At 39.5% G+C, this 22,846-nt stretch overlaps 1 protein-coding gene across 1 annotated transcript in view; it reads left to right on the top strand.

The window, feature by feature from the left end:
- Positions 1-4,430: 4,430 nt before the first annotated feature.
- LOC120532426 (corticotropin releasing hormone binding protein) overlaps positions 4,431-22,846 on the top strand; it is a 42,070-nt gene continuing 23,654 nt past the window's right edge. The window contains exons 1-4 of the mRNA XM_039758405.1: positions 4,431-4,801; positions 5,486-5,579; positions 15,473-15,630; positions 20,960-21,170. Of these exons, the coding sequence (XP_039614339.1) occupies positions 4,721-4,801; positions 5,486-5,579; positions 15,473-15,630; positions 20,960-21,170 (544 nt within the window). The 5' untranslated portion in view covers positions 4,431-4,720. The remainder of the gene's footprint in view (positions 4,802-5,485; positions 5,580-15,472; positions 15,631-20,959; positions 21,171-22,846) is intronic.

Genomic DNA, 22,846 nt, shown 5'->3' with positions numbered 1-22,846 from the left:
ATAAAAAAAATAAAAAAATAAAACATTTTGTGTAGTTTTTTCAGTTATTCTCTCATCATAGCGCTATGGTTTAACTGTCAGAGCGCAAGAGACGTACCTTAAAAATATTAAAACAAATTAAACACAAGACATGTTCATTAACAATCTTATCATGAAATAAAGCACAACATGTACATTTAAAAACACAAATCATTCCATTTTGTTACTAGAAAAATAAAATAAAACATTATGTGTAGCCTATTCACTCACTCTAAGGGAAAAATGAAAAAAAAAGGTTAAAAATGTTATCCTACACTGCACTTCAAAATTTGAATCAAAAATAAAACAAAATAAATACACAGTAACAAATATCAAAACCCATACAATGTACAAATATAATTAAGGTATGTTATAAACTTTTAAACAATCTTCATACAGTATATAACTTTAATCACAAAAGCAACAGACGTACGCACCTCTCATCCTAGTGCTTCTGTTTAACTGTCAGAGCGCAAGACGCACGCGAGGTGAAAACTTGACTTGAACAAAAACAAGAAACCATCCAACCAGAAACCAGAAAAGAAACCCTCCGACGTTAAACCAAAAGGATTTGTGCCCACTACAGAGCAGTAACGCCTGCTCGTTTTCCAGTACAATCTACTGTATATATATATAAAAGCCAAATACCACTGATGGCAACATGGTGGTGCAGTGGGTAGCGCTGCTGCCTCGCAGTTAGGAGACCTGGGTTTGTGTCCCGGGTCTTCCCTGCGTGGATTTTGCATGTTCTCCCCGTGTCTGTGTGGGTTTCCTCCGGGTGCTCTGGTTTCCTCCCAAAGACATACAGGTTAGGTGCATCAGCGATCCTAAATTGTCCCTAGTTTGTGCTTGGTGTGTGTTTGTCTGTGTGCGTGCCCTGCCCAGGGTTTGTTTCCGGCCTTGTGTCCTGTGTTGGCTTGGATTGGCTCCAGCAGACCCCGTGACCCTGTAGTTAGGATATAACAGGTTGGATGATGGATAGATGGAAATACCACTGACTCACTCATCACGAAATCTTCTGAACCATGAGGACTTGGGGCTTGAAATTTGGAATGTAAGTTACCCTTGGCCCGTAGGTGCTCGCTAAGAAATAGTTTTAAAAATTTCGTGGTCCAAGCACGAAATTTCTTATAGTTTATTAGACCCATTTGTATGTCTGTCCTCTTTTCACGAGAGAACTGTTTAACGGATTTAGATATTTTCTATACCTTGCTTGAACATTCCGTTGATTTTGCAACTTTCTCATCACGCTAAAAATCATAGTTCGCTTGCTGTACAGATTTGTTAGCGCAAATCCGAGAGCGACTCATCAGACTGCGGGGAGGGGAGGTGGGGTCCACCTCACTCATGTGTCTGCCTTGGGGCTTAATCTTAACTCTGCTTACTTAGCAAACGAGAGAACTACTTAACGGATTTAGATCATTTTTTTCTATCATTTGCTTGAACATTCGGTTGATTTAGCGATGTCTCTCATTGCACTAAGAATCACATAGTTCACCTGCAGGAGCGATATATTCACGCTAACTCGAGACAGAGGCTGCAAGCCGAGGGGAGTGGAAAGAGTGATGTCAGGAGTAGGGAGCTGGGCTGGGCCTTCCTCACTGTTCTGTTTCACTAATATGAGGGCAAAGCCGCAGGGGATGGCTAGTACTATTATATAATTTCACTATTAGTTTATTTCACTGGTTGTTCTGAATGCCAGGCCACTGAAAGCTCCCACTGATTGTAAACATCAGTCCGGCTCTTTCCATGTTCATCTGTACAAATAATAATGCACAAGAATAAACCCCATGGGACTACACAGCCGTCATACTGCTCATGAAGGAGATCCTTTCTATCTGCTAGAGAAGAATGTACTTTGGCAGAAAAAGTGACAATCACTCCCAGAACAACAGCAAAGAACCTTGTGAAGATGCTGCAGGGCACAGGTAGACACGTACCCACATCTACAGTTGAACAAGTCCTATATCCACATAACCTGAAAGGCTGCTCAGCAAGGAAGAAGCCACTGCTGCAAAGCCACCATAAAAAAGCCAGACTGCACTTTGCAATGGCACATGGAAAGAAAGATCTTACATTCTGGAGAAATGTCCTCTGGTCTGATGAATCCAAGATTGAACTGTTCGGCCATAATGACCATCATTATGTTTGGAGGAAATAGGGGGAGCCTTACTAACCAAAGAACACCATCCCAAACATCAAGCATGGCGGTGGGAGCACCATGTTGTGTGGGGGTGCTTTGCCACGGGAGGGACTGGCGCACTTCACAAAACAGATGACATCATAAGGAAGGAAAATTATGTAGATATACACTGCAGCAACATCTCAAGAGCTCAGCAATGACGTTGAAGCTCAGTCGCAGAAGGGACTTCCAAATGGACAACGACCCCTAGTGTACCACCAAAGTTGTGGCAAAACAGCTTAAGGACAACAAGGCCAAGGTATTGGAGTGGCCATCACAAAGCCCTGGCAAAGAGGCCTATGAACCTGTCCCAGTTACACCAGTTCTGTCTGGGGGAGGAACGGGACAGAATTCCAGTAACTTATGCTAAGAAGTTTGTGGAAGGTGACCCAAAACATTTGGCTCAAGTTAAACAATTTAAAGGCAATGTTAATAAATATTAACAAAATGTATTTAAACTTGTGACCCACTGGAATTAAAAAGTGAAGTAATCCTTCTGTGAACATTGTCGGAATAAATAACTTTTGCCCTGCACCAAGTAGATGTTTTAAACGATATGCCAAATTTATGGTTTGTTAGTATAAAATCCATGGAGGGGTTATGTAGTGAGTTTTAAAGAATTCACCCTAAGTGTATGGAAACGTCTGACTTCAACTGTGAAAAATGGATGGATGGCCTATTAAGGTATGGACTTTTTTTCAGCTTTGTGACCACATTTGAGCTCCCTCTCTGTTTGCCCACACTGGGCCAGCGTTTTGGTGCCAATGTTGTGGATAAATCCCTATCAGGCCATTGTTAGCTGCGGTGGGATATGGCCGGCATGTCATCTCGGCCAACACTCCCAGGCCGCCAGGTGGAGCCCTTCCTGCAGCATGGAGGTGCCCCGAATGCCAGCAGGGAATACTGGACAATGTAGTTTTTATTCTCAGCCCTTTTGGATACCTTGGGGCCTGCTAGAGGACGCTGCAGGGAGGCACAGAGACTATTTGCCTTACACCCAGGAAATACGTCAGAGTCACGTGGACAAAGGGAACGATGTGCTTCCAGGGTGAAGAAAAGAAGGTTTTTTATCTGACCCGGAAGTGTTCCAAGACACATGGACAGAGAGGGTGAAACGCTTCCGGGTCAAGGACTATAAAAAGGACAGTGAAACCAGAGCGTTGAGTTGAGCTGAGCTGGGAGGAAGGGTGGCTAAGTGTCTGGGAGAGGAGGATTGATTATTGCTATTATTATTGTGTTTATTTATGAGTATAGTGGAGTGTAGAGTGCTTAGCGCACACTATTATTATAAAATAAAGTCATATTGGACTTTTATCTGGGGTCTGATGTCTGGTCTGAGGGTTCAAGTGGTCGAATAGTGCCCCTGTCTTTCACACTGCCCTCACAGGGCCAATATGTTTGCTGGGTCATACCAGAAAGAAATAATTTCTAAGCCTTGCCTCATAATGAAATGTCTCTCAAAGATGTCAATGTGGCAAGCCATAAGAACAAGAACACCAGATACTTACCAACACTCGCCCTAAAAAAAGAACACTAAGCCCAAAACCGCAAAACGCATTCAAATCCATCCATGTTCTCAAACATAACCCTCCATCCACCCATTTTTAAACCTATATAATCAAACTAAGGATTTATAGAGAAGCTGAAGCCGATCCCAGCAGTATGATGCTAAAGATAGCAATTAAGCCTGGAGGAGGCGACAGGCCCTCGTGTGATAACACAATTCATTTCATGTAGCATACATGTATGTGGCTGAAAAATCGGGGTACCCAGGGTAATAAAGTGTTCTCTCAAACAAACAAAATAAATCAACACCCAGCCACTCTCTTGCCCCCTTACCCACTTCAGAGTGGTGGCTATAGCCGATCCCCCTAGCATGCAGAAAACAAGTCCTGCTCAATCTCGGTTTCTTTACTTGTGTTCGGCTGCTTCAAAGATCTCTGAAGTAGTCAGGACATTTTTTTTTTCCCAAAGCTGGATGAAATAGATGGGCCTCTTATTCTTTAACTGTACTGGCCGAGGAAGTGAGATTCTCGTAATTTCTTAAATTACGTTATTCGAAATACACCTGCTGTGGCGCTTAAAAAGGTACACCGTGATTTATTATTTATCTGGGCATCAAGACCCTCAAAGCATTCAAAAGCTCATGTCTTTCCTATTACTGCATATCACATCTCCGTCGCTCCTGGCAATTTGTAGCATTTATTGAGCTCTCTAGTCACTAAAAACCTACACGGAAAAGAAATATTTTTGTGAGGCAAAGGCGACACCGTTAATAACAGAATCAGCGAGGGAGAAATTTCTCTTTATATGATAATGGACTTCGTGTGCCTTGATATCGTCACAGCCACGTCATTTTTTGGCAAAAAGACAAGATAGCCTATCGGAACGGGACTCTTATGAATGAGTTTCTTTTGCAGCTGTGCGCTGCTTTAAAAGCTCAACTCCTCCGAGTCTATTAAAAAAAGGGACGCACTGAAGATACCAAACCTTCAGGATCTTCTCACTGTTACCGTCGCAATGTCTGTTGCTTTTAGAGTTCACTTTTATTTCTTCTTGATCTGCCTGTCAGCTCTCAGGGGTGAAAGCAGATACTTGGAGGTGAGAAACGGCATGCGAACGTCGTGTTTGATTCTTTTAATATTCCTTTATTGCTTTATTACATTATCTTTGCATCCAGAACTCAAATGATAATTCCACTCTGACATTCCCTGGCTGCACGTTTAACCCGATATTGGTGTATAAAGAAATCATTTCTATACTTTGTTTAACCATGCTCCAAAATGCCGGATTTTCTGCCGGATATCTGTTAAAGTTCATTTTAATGTTGAGAAGAAAAAAAATGTTAAAATGTACCCTGTTTATATAAGTACGCAGTTTCGAACGGGGTTAAGGTTTACACTCTAACAGAAAAGCCATTTCTGTGACCGACTTGCGTCCCGTCTCGGGTTTGTTCTTCAATTGTACCTGATGCTGCCGGGATGTTGGAATAAACGCTGCCTGACCGCGACATCATAGCTGAAAAAATGTGTGCTTGATTCAAAACGATCCTGAAATATTTCTGTACTTTACACTTCAGTTATATTAGCGGAGCGGAGTCTTGTGCAGTGCCAACTGCCGGCGCTCCGCTCATTTTCACGGGGCTGGGATATCCGATGGGCATCTTCTTAAAAATCATTACGGAATATGAAAACAAAACTTTATGTTACATTTTGATTTACTAATCAAGAGTCCAGAAGTATTCAATGGCAAACAACTGAAATATTTTTTTTTTTTATATTTTAGGATAACGAGATTTCTCAAGATGGTATATTCTCACTTCTTAACTCTGAAATTAAAAGAGAATTGTCGGAAGACTTTATATATCGACGGCCTCTCAGTAAGTATGGCTTTACCATATCGGCATTTTTGGCATTTAAAACGTTTTATGCCACCTTTATGACATCATATTTTTTATACCTTAACGACTTTTCTCTATGACGATGTTTTGCAGACGCTACAAATTCATATATGCGATGGACATTTAAATACTACTGAGGGTCTTTCACTGCTTATTATTTGGTATTGCTTTTGTTTCTAAACTTTTCCCATTCATGACACGGGTAAAAATAAGTTAGGGCAAGAAACTCGCATTCTATACCTTGCTTTAAATAAATATTTCCTGGTTTATGATTTGAAAGAGAGATGGAAAATATAAGACAACAATAGAAACAATATGTGCTTTTAAGAAATATAAAATTAGCTTTGGTGAATTAATATTGACTGCCTATACACTTTAGAGTGCTGCTTCTTTAATAGCATTTTATACTGGGTTCCAGCACCATTGGGTGACCAAGCACCATTTCATTATTGAAGGCTTCTTCACATATGTGCTTTGAAAATCTTCCTAATATATCAAAAAACGCTGAAATCTTTACTTTAGTGAAGGCTATGGACTTACCCTGTTATTGGAGTCTTTTTAAAATCATGACCGTTGGTGTTCACAAATCTGTTACCATCCATTCGTGGTTATTTACTGTATGGAACAAGTAACTGGTCAAAATCAATAGATGGCTCTGTATGGCACCTTCACGTGGATGGGTCTCATGCGGGAACGCATCGCCCTGAAGAGCCGCCCTGGCCCTTTTATTCTTAAGACTGTACAAAATGGTTCTTTTTGGTTTTTTTTTTGCTCATTTATGTGATTCTTCACAGAAATATTGCCTGACAAGCGCCATATCATTCTGCGAAGGGCTGCTTGCACATCTGGTTGGTCCTTTGGGTTTTGAAAAGGCTCCTAATATGTGGGCAAAACAGAAATCTTTAATGTATAATACACTCTTAAAAACAAAGGTGCCAGAGTGGTTCTGCAGAGCGATGCAGTAGAGGAACCATTTTAGGGTCCCAAAAGACCCATCTGCGGGAAGGTTCCAGAAAAGAGCCGTTACCTATTTAGATCTGTAACTGGCTCCGTACACTAAATAACCACAAATAGAAGTAACAGATCTGAGACCAGTAAATGGGTTCCTGACTTTAAAAGGGCTCTTGCTACATACAATAAAACAGGCTAAGTTCAGGTTTTCTTCATTTGTTAGTGTCCTACAAGGTAGAATATCATACATTAAATATTTCATTTTTTTATTAGAAGAAATTTCAAAGCACAAACCACCAACTTCATATGGAAAAACCCTTCCCAGAATGAAATGGTGCTTGGTCAAGCAAAGGTCCATCAAGGAACCACACAACCCAGTAAGGAGCCATGAAGTGCCATTAAAGAACCTTTGTTTTTTAAGAGTGCAGGCTACAGGACGACAGATCAAGAAAACCTGAACTTTGCTGATGTTTTAAGCAGCACAAGTCCATTTAAAATCAAGAACCAATCTGAAAATCTGTTATCATCTAGGCTTGGCTATTTACAGTATGGAGCCTGTTATGGACAGAAATAAATAACGGCTTTTATTGGAACTTTCATGTGAATGGGTCTTTTGGGAACAATTTACGGCACTGCTTTGAAGAGCTACTTTGACACCCTTATTTTTAAGAGTGCATCCTGCAAAGAAATAGACTGACATTTAAATGCAAACGTATTAGTTATCTTTTTCCAGCTGTCAAGGACAGACGTTTGCCTTATTTCTCTTGCCAAGCAGCAAATGGTAAGACAGCAAAAAAATGTCAAAGCTGATCGAGTGACACTTGAGTCTCACCGCTGCCATGCCAGGCAGTTTTTGTGAACAGATTTGTGGTCACTGCGGGCATTTGTTTCATGCCGTAACAGTAAGTGCTTCATTAGCTAAATAAAATTCCTTTGAAAATATGATTTAGGAATATTACAATTTCAAATCAGTTCAATCATATTCATTTTTAAGTTAGCACAATTACTTACCTTATAATGTTGTTGGGTAAAATATTATAATGTATTAAAAAAGAGCATATTTGTCTACACTCTTAAAAATAATGGCACTAAACTGGCTCTTTACTGGGCTGCCTGGTTTCTTGTACAACCCCAGCTTGTCAAAGAATCCTTAATCCTGGGATGGGTTCTTTAGGTATGAAATTGGTCCTTTTTATTATGAAAACGTTCCTAATATGTGAGCAAAACAGAAATCTCTAATGTAGTGTACGTGATATGAAATTTAGTCCTGTGTGATCAGGTGTAGATAGATAGATACGTAAGAAATGCACTATATACTAGATAGATAGATAGATAGATAGATAGGTAAGAAAGGCACTACAGTATATGATAGATAGATAGATAGATAGATAGATAGATAGATAGATAGATAGATAGATAGATAGATAGATAGATAGATAAAGCACTATATAATAGATAGATAGATGTGAAAGGCACTATATGATAGATAGATAGATAGATTAGATAGATAGATAGATAGATAGATAGATAGATAGATAGATTTGTTATTTCTGTATTGTGACAGAGTGATGAAGTAATATCACATTTTCCACAGTTACTTAACCTTTTGATATTTTGTTTATTTGTCCAGTAAGACAAATAACATCCATTTTGTGCTCCCATTTATTTCTCTTCATTGTAAGATGTGTAGTAAGCTCTGATATAATTTGCTTTCTTTCAAATTAAGAGTAATAACTTAACTAGTCCAAATCTTGTTTTAACAATACTAAGCTTACATGAGAAATGTGCTTGAATAAGGCATAGTACCTACTTCAGCTTTTGCTCTTATTTTCTGAAAGCCGGCACAGTTTTAGACACTGTATGCTATCAGCACAGTCTGGAGCATTGGGGTGCTAAGGGACACCCACCCACACATGGCACCCTGCAGCTTTCATGACAGTTGTAACAAGGCAAGCTGACAGTTTCTATCCGTTGTAACCATTGGAGGCATCCTTAGGTTAACCCTGAACCCAGAACACATGCCAAGGAGTCCATCATACTACACAGCCAGTTGTTTTTTTATTATACAAAGTAGGAATAAACACAGAGAGCAACTTAAAGTATAAAATAAATAATGTTTTTCCAAAACCTAACCACATATATACTCTCCTTTCTTATCTCCCACACCTCTTTTGCCACTACTTGTCTTCTTTTTTGCCCTTTAATTTTACTGTCACATTCTCTCTGCTCCCGATTTCCGGAACCCCAACCTAAGTCACTTCTAAGTAGGGTAGGAACGCCCAGATCAGGTCTTTGACCTAGTAACCCAGAGGACTCCCTCTTGACTCTCTCCCTAGCGCCCTCAGGAATCCCTACTACTCCAAGAATGGAATGTCCTTCCATTATAAAATCATTCTGGTGTTGGAACAACACTGCTATGCTAACATGCCATGAGACAGTACCTTCTTTAATTTGGTAGTTTACTGCTCAGTTCCTGTCATGAAGTACCTGAAAATGAAAGTCAGTTCTCACCTTACAGATGAGTAGATAGGTTGATATACAGTACATGATGACACAGTTATTAGCACTGCTTTATGAAACTGTGCTCAGAACAGGCTTGGAGTTTGTTTGCTCTTCCCACAAGTTCTTTTTTTTTTTTGCTTGGTTTTCTGGTTTTCCTGCCTCTTCCCAAACACACACTTGCCAGGTTGGTTGTTTCGTCTAAACTGTCCAGGCAGGTGTACTTCCTACCTTGTGTCTGATGCTGCCAGGACACCTACCAGCCCTTCCAATGACATCATTGAATTAAGTGGGCTCTTTTTGATTGATAGGTCAGTTTAAAGATATTAAAAGCAAAAGTAGCATCCAGCAAAGATTAGCTGCACAATGTGTTCTGAGAAACACTTATCAGCTGTCACCTAGCTACTGAGTAATATGCCGTAATGATTCTTAATGATATAATTGCATGCCAAATATCATGTACCTAGGGTTTATCAAATTTTACTCACAAATTGAACTTAGAGAAGCATTTACATAAATACTTTCAAGCAGATTATTTAATTAGGTGCATCATTCTCATTTTCGTCTGACATCTATGTGGCAAGACTCTAGTTAGCATCTAAAAGGGTTTCTATGGAACACAGTCATCTCATATTTTAATTGTAATAATCACCCTAGTTAAAATATATCTGTTCATCTGTTTTCTTCATGGAGTTATGGAAAAGTGGAGCCAAACCTGATCATACTTGGCTGGGGTGTAGCACAGAACTCTGGGCCCTATACTTAAGCAGTCTTCCTGGGCTCGAAAACAAACTTTTTATTCCTGTCAAACCGTGGTCCCTGGGTAATCATTACCCTTTTCCCTCCCACTGCAACACCCATGTACTACACTCATTCATCCTGAGCCAATTTCAAGTTGCACACAATATGAAAAGTACATCTTTGGGATGTGTAATGAAAGAATATACACAGAAGAAGCTGGACGCGCAAACTCCAAACTAATACTATTTAAACTGGAATTCAAACCACTGCCCCAAAGCAAATCCCCAAATTTTATTTTAGCAAACTTATAACACATAAGTATAGTTTATCATTTTAGGCATTGGTTAAATATAATGCAGCCATACAGAACCTCTTGAAGCTGGAGTGACACTTCTGTTTGTTGTGAACATTATGGGGCCTGACAAAGCAGTGACAAAGATGTCATGTAATTTAAAAAATGAGTACCATATATACTCATGTATAACTGGGGTTTTGAAACCCGAAAAATCCATCATAAAATCAGAGCCCGACTTATACGCCGGTTGAAAAATGTGACACTTAAATTTTTATTTTTTTACATCTTGCCTCTTCCAATCTCGCATCAGTTTCTCAGACGCAGTGAATTTTGTTGCAGCAGCGCAGTTACCAATTTCTTTCGCTACTTTAATGATGTTTAATTTAAAACCAGCTTCATATTTTCTTCTGCTCGAACACTCTATTATAGATAAGGGTTGCTCTTACGGTAAAGGTGTATAAGGGTGTAAGATGAAAAAAACACAAATCAGTGCAAACATTGCTTTGGAATAGTTCGGTATTAGCGTGCGGTCACGTAGGTACAAATGAGAGAGAGAGGTTAGGAGCATACGCTGATACAGCACATTGACGCACCAACATAGAAAAACAAGGCAGTGTGCTCTGTGGTTACGCTCTCTGGTGCATATCATAATCCCTTGTACCAATAGTGCATTCAACTTATACGACCGACATTATAAAATGGCAGAAATTGTATGATAAAATCAACTCCTGACTTATCCGCGGGAGAATTTATCTTCGAGTATATATGGTAATGTGACTAGTCACTAATAATTTTCTTTGCTCTGGACCAACATTGTTTAATGTGGCTATCCTTAACGTTAGAAGGTGCACACCCAATGATGTGCTCAGCTGACTGCACTGCACTCTACAGAGCGGTGTGCTATTTCCAAAACAAGTGGTGATAATTCCTGAGTTTTCCGCATTCGACTTATACGACCGACCAATAGAAAATACCAGAAATTATACGGTAAAATCAAGCCCTGACTTATTCGCGGAAGAACTTACATACGGTATTTATTAGCTGTCCCTCACGGCTCCACCTGCGTAGCAGTGAAACAGGACAATTAGTTAGGGTTAGGGTTAGGGTTAATAAACTTAATAAACAAACAGGTATCTCTAACTAAACAGAAGTAAAATACACTCCAAAACTGTGGCCAGAGTTCAACGATTCGAATGGAGGCTGGTGCATGAGTGAGGAGGGCTCTGCCCACCACCCTTTGGCCTGCAGGGTCTTTCTCAGATTCGCGCAAATGAATCTATACTGCAAGTGAACTATGTTACTTAGTGCGATGAGAGAAGTCAAAAAATCAACTGGAATGTTCAAGCAAATTATAGAAAAAAACCTGATCTAAATCCATTAAGTAGTACTCTCGTGAAAAGTGGACAGACATACAGACGTTGGATTTTATATACTGTATATAGAGATGATTTCATTGTTGTCTAGGATCAACCAACAAGACATTAAGGGGATCTTTTTTGATTTTTCATGCCTATGGGGTAGACAAAAGATAAAAACATAGATAGGTATTTGCATTTTTAAATGAAAGCGTATTAGTGTAGACAGGGACTTAGAATATATAGGGACTCTACTTTCCACTAATTATAGTTGTATTTTAGGTAAGTACATATTGATTTAATTTTTATTATGTACTGATTATTATTTGTCACTGTATTATCGTAAAATGTGTGAGACTACCAGGAACATTTATTGGGTTGATCTACTCTGGCTCTTGGAGATTAATACACACACGTATTCATAGCAATCCCATCCTGAAAAAGTCTCAAGTGGTGCCTATTGCCAGTCACTCTTCAATATTTTTCATAAGATTCTCTACAAAGTGACTCACTATCACCAACTCTACCAGATATGTGGGTGTCATCACAACACACATTAAAGCTAAACTCTTTTGGTTATATGCCACTTACTAACTAAACTATGCCTTGCTTTTACTACAATCGTTCTAATTACTGAGGAGTGACCTCAGTAGCCAGTGAATGAGACAGTAGCCATCTAACTCATACTTGGTACCCTTTTGTTATTTCAATCACTTTCTTCTTCTTTAGTGTTCAATTTTGAGATGCTCTCCACTCCTGTCATTTTTCTGCCTTCCTTTTCATTTCTTGGTAGTTTCTGTATCCTGGATCTTTAATTATTTGCAAAGTGTGAATATAAACAGTCTTAGAAAAACTAAGTCTTAGAACATTAGAAATGTCAAGGGGTGATGTTGTTCTGGGTGGCTTTTGGTTTAGCAATCGGTGTTAATCATAAGTTATGTTTACTGGTGTCAGAATCAGACAGTCTTAAGCCTGTTGGTCTCTGATGTCACCCTGTTGTTGTTTTTTCTTCCTTCTTCCTTGGTCCACCAGATGAGTCATATTTATATTAGAATGCACACATGGGGTTTCTTGATAGGCTATCTTGTCCTGATGATGAATGACTCTGATCTGAGTGTCTCATCTTTTAAGCACCTCTTCATGCCTTCCTTTCCCAAGCTATAAACTAATTCAGTAATTCCTAGTCCTAAGGTAGCCATCCGTGGATAGGACACAAGCCCCTTATAATGCACTCTCGTTCACATTAATCAATTAGATTTACCAATTAAACAACTCTAAATGTCTTTTAGATGTGGGAGAAGAGTGGAATACTGAAAGAAAGACCACATTGAACATGGTTTAAACATACTTTTCAGTTGTTACTGTTATAGTCCATTTGCTTCAAGGTCCTAATCATCTCTTGTCCCAAATTGGCTAATTAACTCTCACTCTTTCACCATCTAATAGCTAATGTGTGGTGATGACAAGATTGACTGCCATTGCATCATCCAGCTGGATGCTGCTCATTGGAAGACGGCGAAGTGGCTCCCCAATGTCTTTATAAAACACTGAGTGGTTTAGAAAAACGTTATATACATTACATGTAATAATTGTTATTAAACATCTATCATATGCTGTGACATCATGAAGAGTTCTAAAAGACATTAATTATCAGACATTTTATGATTTTGATAAAAAAGCAAACAAATTTATGAATTTTCTGAACTGCTTTTACTATTGCAGGGTCACAAGGCTCATATTATTATTGGATAGGACACAAGTCCCTTATAATGCACTCTCGCTCACAGTAATCAATTTAGAGTTAGCAATTAAACAACTCCAAATGTATTTTAGATGCAGAAGGAGAGCAGATTACTGAAAGAAAGACCACATGAACATTATCTAAACATACTTTTTAGTTTCTTGTTGCTGTTATAGTCCATCTGCTTCAAGGTCGAGTATGCCATGCATTCAGAGATGACCTTCTGCACACCCCTAATATAAAGAGCTGTTTGTTGAGTAGCTGTGGCCTGTCTGTTACCCTGAATGAGCTGTTGTCAGCCATTTAACTACCACTCATTTAATGCTTTCAATTATCATCCCTTTTTTGTGTAAACTGTAGGGACTGAAAATCCCAGGAAGTCGGTTGTTTCTACGATGCTGAACTATGGCATTCATGGTCAAAGCATCCAAGATTACAAGTCCTACACATTCTACACCATGGTCAAACACATTTAGGACCTTAGGATAATCTCGACAAAAACAGGCCATTTACCAACAAAGCTCACCTGTCCTATCCACTTAATTCTTCTAAAATAACATCAAGTGAAGTTTTGAAAGTCCCTGAAGGCCTACTATCTACCACATTACTTGGTAATTTATTCCATATGTTTATGGGTCTCTGTGACACCAAATAAATCTCTTGATTATGTCTGTATGCTGCTACACTTTATGGACACAAGTTTGTGACCATCACAAGCCTTTGCCTCTATGAGCAAGTTGTATTTCCCATCCCAAGCCATGCACATCAATATGGAGAATGAGCCCTCCTTGTGGCTATAGCAGCCTCCATTCTTCTGGGAGATCTTTGGAGTGTGTCTGTGGGAATGTGCGCTCGTTCAGCCAAAAGAGTATTTGTGAGGTCAGGTACTGATGTTGGACGAGAAGACCTGGCTTCCAGTTCATCCCAAAGGTGTTTAATAAGGTTGAGGTCAGGGGTCTGTGCAGGCCACTTGAGTTTCTTTATGTATTTATGGACCTGGCCTTCTACACAGGGACACAATCATGCGGGAACAGAAAAGGGTCTTCCCCAACCTTTATTTTGAACCCTGACATTTTTTGGTAATTATTCATTATGCTACACATACTGAAGTGAGTACAACATCGAAACATTTTTCTGTCCTGCTCTTTTGAATTGTCCAAAACTCCTCACTGTTATGCAAACAGATAGAGAGAGCAATTCAATAGTAACAGCGAAACAGAGAGGCGAAAAATGTCAAGAGCATCTTATTGTCTTATTCCATGGCTTACAGCAAAAATGTCAGTTTATATTAGTTGTACAAACAAAGGCATCCGGAGCTGAATTCAGCAGCTTTAGTCAAGTTATGATTTCTGGGGCAAACCTGAATTTACACAATGTGACAAATGAATTGTCCATTCAACTGCTCTGAAAAAATGTCTGCTGGTTCTCTGATGATGATGATGATGATGATGAAGAAAGACAGAAGAGATTAAAACAAGAGTGTCTGCCCTGGATAATCTCTGTCTGGCTCTGGGAAATAAAAGAAGGCAGTGCTTTCTCATCAATGGTTAGCAGGTACTTGTGCTGAGACCTTAAAATCAATGTATAAAAGAGAAATTAGTCCATAAGATTTGCAGTTTAAAATTCTGTAATCTCTTTATTACATTGTTGCTAGTAACACATACATTTCATAGGACTGCAGGAGTATGAGAAACAGTCAAGTGTTACCAAAAATTAATCTTTCAATTCTAAGAAAATGGGGAAATGTTCTGACTTCTGAATTTACTTCACAGATGACATGTGGCTTCAGTTTTGAGCCAAGTAAGAACAGATTTCACCAAAATGCTTTAAATAAACATTTTCCATGCAGAGTGTTGAGGAAACTAACTGTGTAATATCAAATAGCACCCATTAGAATTCTGAGGATTTTAATGTGACATAAAGCTTAAGAAACATTATTAGCAGAAACGCTATATACGGTGCATTCAGTCAATATTCAGACCCCTTCCCTTTCCTCACACTTCATTGTGTAGTATATTTTTGATTTTAAATGAATAAATTTGTCATTTTTGCCCATCAGTCTACATTTTGGAGGGCATCCCAGATATATATGAACATCTCAGTAATTGATGTCCCACATTATATTTCGCCGTTTTTAAAAATTCACCAATGCTTTTCATAGTTTTTCATAGTTTTTTTAAATTGCAAAAAATTATACAGTGTGCTCTATTTGAGATACTGAAATTTTAAACTATCTACTCAATATCTACTCCACAATTATTAACAAATTAATATCTCTTTTAAACGACAGGATGTATTGACATGCTGACCATGGAGGGCCAGTTTACTTTCACTGCTGATCATCCACAATTGCACTGTGCTGCATTTTTTATTGGGGAGGCCCAAGAGAACATCGGCATTGAATACAATTCAGTGAATATCGACTGCAGTGGAGGAGACTTTATAAAGGTAATTAAGATTATAATTAATAATTAATATTGGACAAAGCAGTTTTACGAAACAGATGAATGATGGGAGGGGTGGATGCAGAAAATATTCACACCCTTTCATTTTCTGTCCGCTTTATGGTGTTATAGATTTAATTTTAAATGGATAGGAACCATCTAACCAGTTCTACCAGCTAAGACAAGAATGTCTGAAGCTCTGTTAGAGTTACCATTGGGTTCTTGGTTGCCTTTTTGTCGAAGCCCCTTCAAGTTTATTCACTTTTGTCAGATGAGCAAACTCTCGGAAGATTCCTAGTGGTACCGAACTTCTTCCGTTTTACAATTACCGAGGCCATGGTACTCCTGGGAACCCTCAAAGCGAATGGTTTGATACTCTTTTCCTGATCTATACCTCACCACATTTTGATCATGGAGGTCTACAGAAGGTTTCTTGGACTTCATGGTTTGGCTTTTGTCCTTGCATGCAGTGTGAATTGTGGGACCTTAAAGACACAGCTGTGTGCTTTTCAAAACGTTGTCCAATTGATTCAATTGGCCATAGATGGGCTCCAATCAGCTTCTAGATACATCTCAAGGAACACATGAACACAAATTAGAGTGTCATAGCAAAGGTCTTTATACTCATATGAATGAACGATATCAGTTTTTGATTTTTAATAAATGTGAATCCGTCCTAAAAAACAAGTTTCCACTTTGTCATTATGTGTTATTGAGTGTAGACTGATTGGCAGAAATGTAAATTTATCTATATAAAACTAAATCTATAATACAAAAATGTTTACACAAATTGAAAGAGTTTGAATACTTTCTGAATCCACTGTATATGCTGTATGAATGAATGGAAGGAAGAAACTACAATTATTCAAAGCTAAAAAGATAAATAAAAATTGGAACTACTGTCACTTGGAAACAGCACTTGGATGAGAAACCATCTAGGGAAAGCTTGGGTAGCAGCATAAAGTGGTCATAAGGGGACGCTTATCCTGTGGGTTGTGCAAGGATCCCAAAGCTCCAGTGCAATGATGGGGACACTGATCTGTAAGAACTGGTGCCATCCTTCAGATGAGATGTACAACCGAGGTCCTGCATCTCTGTGGTCATACAAGATCCCTGGACATCTTTTGGAAAAAGCAGGGTGTTTTGCTATACCTTGACTAAACTTCCCACAATGGCCTGGTCATTTTAGCCCACAATCATCTTCTGTCCCTAATTGGCTAAACAGCTCTCACTCCTTTACCACTTAATAGCTAATACGTGGTGGATGTAGTGGCACAAGATTGACTGCCATTGCATAATTCAGGGGGATGCTACTCATTAGGGTAGTGGATGAGGTGGCTCCCCAATGTCTATGTAAAACGCTTTGAGTAGGTTAGAAAAGTGCTGTATAAATGTAATTATTATTAAATATGTAGAAAAACGTTATATACAGTAAATGTAATAATTGTTATTAAACATCTATCATATGCTGTGACATCATGAAGAGTTCTAAAAGGCATTAACTGTCAGACAATTTATGATTTTGATAAAAAAAACAACAACTCTGTGAATTTTCTGATCCTGCTTTTGCTATTCCAGGGTTACAAGGCTCAAATTATTACTGGATAGGACACAAGACCCTTATAATGTACTCTCACTCACACAAATCAATTTAGAGTTACCAATTAAACAACTCCAAATGTCTTTTAGATGTGGGAGGAGTGTGGAATACTGAAAGAAAGACCACAAAAATATGATTTAAACATACTTTTTAGTTTCTTGTTACTGTTATAGTCCATCTGCTTCAAGGTCTAGTATGTCACGTATTCAGAGATGACCTTCTGCACACCCCTTTTATAAAGAGCTGTTTGTGGAGTAGTTGTGGCCTGTCTATTACCTTAAGTGATCTGTTGTCACCTATTTAATTGCCACTCACTTGATGCTTTTAATTACCATCCTTTTTTGTGTGAACTGTAGGGACTAAAAATCCCAAGAAGACAGTTGTTTCTGCAAAGCTGGAACTATCACAGGTCCTGCACATTCTACACATTGGTCAAATACCATTAGAACATTAGAACAATCTAGACAAAAGCAGGCCATTCAGGCTGTTGGGGCATTTAATTTTCTATATGATTTGATAAATATTTTGTATGTCTTTATTTGTAAGTCAGACAAAGCAAATGTAATATTAACGCTTCAGGATTTCACTGATGTGAACATCAATGCTTTCATTTTTAACTAAACAAACCCACCTAAGCCTTTGGGACTGACTCCCCCACAGGAAAGCCATAAACCGACAGTAGCTGGCAAGCTTTGGCTCAACACATGGTCTTGGGTGCAGGTGTGAAAAGGCAGTGTTAGGAATGGAGCATCAGATCAGCTTTGCAAGAGTGACTGTGTTTGAACAGAGAGCCTAAATGCCATCCACAAAGCCATAAACAAAGCAACTGGGGGAGGAGTCGTACCGGAATTCTATTGGTTTAAAGTTTGCTGTTTGGGATTGGTTGGTTGTGAACCAGAGGCCATTCTGCACCACAGCGCCCTGTTGGTGTAAGGATTTGGAAGGAGAATCTAGATATTTGATTGCTTTACCCCTCCCTCTCTATCTTACACACCATGGCCATAAAGACAACATACTGAGGAGCACATCTCAGCAGCCATATTGAGGCAGCATGCAGCCCGTCCTAAAGAAAGATGACTTGACCAGAGACATTTAAGTAACTACAACTCTGTGTGCTGCCTGAAAATAGACATCTAGCATTAATCAAGTTGTGTGATGGCTAATACAGGTAGTCCCCAGGTTACAGACATCCGACCTACAACTTACGAACGGGCCGCAGCTGCGATGCATGCGCCTCAGTAACTGTCGCTCTCTGTCATCTTCATCCTGAGAACGCTGCAAGCAGTGGCTGGACAGAGGCTGGAGGTGGGCGATTTCGCTGCTCGCACAGTGTAATGTCCTTCAGGTGGCTCCCGGTGGCAAGTGGTTTCACTGCCCGCCCACCTCATACGGCTGCCCCGTTCGTTCTCAATGGATGGCTGGTAATGCTGCAAGCTGTGGCAGGATGGAGGTGATTTCGCTGCTCGCTCAGTGCAGTGTAACGGTTTCACTGCCTGCTCACCACACACAGCTGCCCGTTCATTCTCGGTGGGTGACTCGTAACGCTGCAAGTGGTGACCCAGTTGTGGCTGAACAGAGGCCATTGAGGGTAAATGGGGTGGCGGGGGATAGCATTGTAGTGTGCATCAGATGGCTGCCTATTGAATGAGACTGATTCACTACCCGCCTTTCGTTCGTTCTCGGTGGGCAGACACTGCAGGCAGCATACTGTAGTGGAGGTGACTGTGAGGTGGGCTGGTGATGAACCACCCGTTGATGCCCCCATTTATTCTCAATAGCAAGCCTGTTTGTATTGTTACTCACATTGCAGGAAGTTGTCTCTTCAGTACATCAGACGTGTTGATGACGGGTGCCTTCCTGCTGTGATAGCGTGTACAGTGCTTTGCAGAAGAGCTCATCTTAACCTTTTGTCTTCACCCTTCAACAATGTCTCTGAAACACAAATCTGATGCAAGTGCTGGTGATTCAGTAAAGAAGAGAAAAACCATCACCATTGAAAATAAAGTAGAAATAATAAAAAGGTCAGAGAGAGGTGAAACTCATCATTCATTGGCAGAGCACTTGGTTACAATCGGTCAACAATAGCATTTATTAAAATAATGAACCTGTTCCGACTTACATACAAATTCAACTTAAGTACAAACCTACAGTCCCTATCTCGTACGTAACCTGGGGACTGCCAGTATTATTATTTTATGAATAGTATCAATAATACATTATTTAAAGTTGCAACTTAACTCCTGCTTCTCCTTTTACTCTATGTAATTGCCTGAGGTTATAGATATAGAAGGAAGGTGGGAAGAAGTTAAAAAGTACAATACCTTATAAACAGTGGTAAGTCTGTGGGATCTGAGGCATTCTGATAAAGTCTACACAAAAAAGAATACAAAAGGGGAAAGTAGAGTAATATAAAACTCTGCCAAGACAAAACACAGCACAACGAAACTCGCAGGTCCTATCCACTTAATTCTTCCAAAATAACATCAACTCCAGTTTAGAAAGTCCCTGAAGGCCTGCTCTCTATGACAGTACTTGGTAACTTATTTTGTATATCTAATGTTCTCTGTGAAACCAAATAACCCTCTTTATTATGGCTGTATGCTACACTTTATGGACACAAGTTTGTAACCATCACACTTATATGAGGAAGCTGTATATCCCATCCCATGCCATGCACAATAATATTTAGAATGAGTCCTCCTTGTGGCTATAAAAGCCTCCATTCTTCTGGTAGAGCTTTGGAGGGTGTTTTTGGGAATGTGTGCTCATTCAGCCAAAACAGCATTTGTGAGGTCAGGTAGTGATGTTGGATGAGAAGACCTGGCTTTCAATTTGTCCCAAAAGTGTTTAATAAGGCTGAGGTCAGGGGTCTGTGCATGACATTTGAGATTCTCCTTGTATTTTTTGACCTGGCTTTGTGCACAGGGGCACAGTCATACTGGAACAGAAAAGGGTCTTCGCCAAATTGTTTCCACAAAGATGTAAGCTCACGGTTGTCTAAAATGTCTCTGTATGCTGTCACATTAACAGTACCCTTCATTGTATACAAGACAAACCCTGATAAACAGCCCCATTATCCTTCCTCCCCCAAACTTTACAGTAGGCTTCATGCAGTCCAGAAGGTAGCATTCTCCTAGCATTCCCCACACCCAGATTCATCCATCATTCTGCCAGGTTCATCACTCCAGAGGACACATTTCCACTACTCCATAGTCCAATGACAATGTGCTTTACACCACTGCAGCAAACATTTGTTATTATACATAGTGATCTTAGGCTTGTGTGCAGCTGCTAGGCCATGGAAACCCATTTCATGAAGCTCCTAACTCAAAGTTCTTGTACCGATGTTGCCTCCACACATAGTTTCGAACTTGAATATTATGTGCTTTTGCTTCAGCACACAGCGGCCCTGCTCTGTGAGTCTGCATGGTCTGCCACTTTGTGGTTTAGCTGTCATTGCTTCTTGTTGCCTCTTCTTCACAAAATAGTACATAAAGTTGAACAGCGCAGAGCAGAAATGTCATATGTGTCCAAGATGACAGGCTATGAGATGCACCCATTCTACTGCCAATGTTTGTCAAAGGAGATTGTGTGGCCACATGCTAGAAAAGTGGTGTGGCTGATTGATATAACTGACCTGAGTCCACATACTTTTGGCTATTTTGTGCATATACAGTGAGACCCCCATTTGGTGTTTGTCAAGGGATCTCCTAAAAATGTACTTTTCTTCTAGGTGTTTGATGGCTGGATATTAAAAGGAGAGAAATTTCCCAGTTCCCAAGATCATCCTCTCCCAACCTACGAACGTTACATTGACTACTGTGAAACTGGAAGCATCAGGAGGGTGATCAGATCATCCCAGAATGTGGCAATGCTATTTTTTAGGATTCATACTCCAGGAAATGGATTTACCATAACAATAAAGAAAATCATCAACCCATTCCGTAAGTATGCACAAAATGATTTAAAAAAATCATAGAATTACTATTATACTACAAACCTGTAAACTCGAACAGCCCAGAATACCTGTTATCGCTGCTTTCCTAAACTAACTCACTCGACACCAGAGTTCTTCTGATTCCTACCTTCTCCATCTGCCAAATCCATGATACCCAAGTCGTAAACTCGTTTTTTTATACCTCATTTGTACCTATTGGACTGAAGATGGCTCTGCTGGCTTATCAATTAGTTTTTCTGTCTGGTTCCTGTCTTGAGCTTTGTGCTGTTGAGCTAAGCATGCAAAATACTCCATAGTAAACCTGGGGTTTTGTTACTGCTTCATTGTTTGCAGAACATTGAACTCTCATTCTGGTACCATTAGGGCCAGCGCCACCATTAAGGCGAATTAGGTATTCGCCTAGGGCACAGATCATAAGGTGAGGCAAACCCAGTTTCACTGGTTAGCTACTGAACAGTCGGTTGACACATTAAAAAGCTTGGCCTAAGGCGCAAAATAACCTAGGACCAGCACTGGGTACCATGAAACTAGAATCCTAAATATCCAAATCAACTAATTGCATCATACATGGATGCACAATCTGTAAACAATACCTGTGACACTTTGTACTTCTAAACAGCATCCCATATGAGGCTACTTTTCATATACACTTCTGTGCAGGAGAGCAGAAGATACCAGTTTGATCAGTGCAATGGAAGGTACAATTTTTGAGCATGACCTGAAAATGCTTATAGGAAAAGAAAAGGGATAAGAACAAAAGGAAACTAAGGGCAAATGAGAGGCAAGATTAGAGGTCAGGAGAAAGAGCAAGGGGTCAAAAACCAAAAGTAACATATTAGAATGTTTGATTTTTTGTTTGCACAGTGCTTTTCGAGGCTTTGGTATCCACACATCAGGTAACGAAATTGAATTTCCAGTAATCCTTTTAAACCTGTCACATTGATTACTTATAGGTAAGGACCTTCAAGACCACGTCACTAGAAATGCTGAGAAGCAGTCCTAACGACAGGATTACAAAATGGTGTCAACTGTGGATCTAAAATGGCATCCAAGACATTGCAAAATATAAACAAATAATAAAAAGAGCAGAACCTTCATCCTCAGTAAGCCACCATGATACCTGCAGCATAACCTTTCATTTAATTTTATTTTCACTTGGGACATATTCATCATTTTGTTTAATCTTTTTTTGACTAAATTAGTTAGACTAAACTAAACTTCTGTAATGAATGTGGGGCTCTACAAAACTCAAGAAAGGCTTAAATTTTAAAAATTGGGCCTAAATGCTTATATGAGGCCTAGAAACAAAATCATACTGGCTCTAAATTCAAAGAGCAGGCTTTAAACCAGCCAAAAATAGGCCAGACTGCAAATTCAAAAGGGAGAAAGAAAAAAAAACCCTGGTCACAATAACAAAAGAACATCAAGAATCAAAATAAGGAAATTAAAAAAGATGCCTACAAGAGGCAAACCAGTAACTCAAAGCAAAACAGTGAGCCAACACAAACAAAAACTATAAACAGGAGCCAAAAACTCAAAAGCCAGAGAATCACAAGTCTGTAAAATCATGCAAATGCAGGAGCCAAACAAAAACAGGATAGCATGATTTAACCAGGGTGTACCCCCTGGATTATGTTTTTTATATTTTATTGGTAGTATATT

Source organism: Polypterus senegalus, chromosome 7 (genome assembly GCF_016835505.1).
Source record: "Polypterus senegalus isolate Bchr_013 chromosome 7, ASM1683550v1, whole genome shotgun sequence".
NCBI lineage: Eukaryota > Metazoa > Chordata > Cladistia > Polypteriformes > Polypteridae > Polypterus > Polypterus senegalus.
The sequence above is the reverse complement of the archived record's forward strand: the minus strand, read 5'-3'. Positions and strand labels throughout refer to the sequence as shown.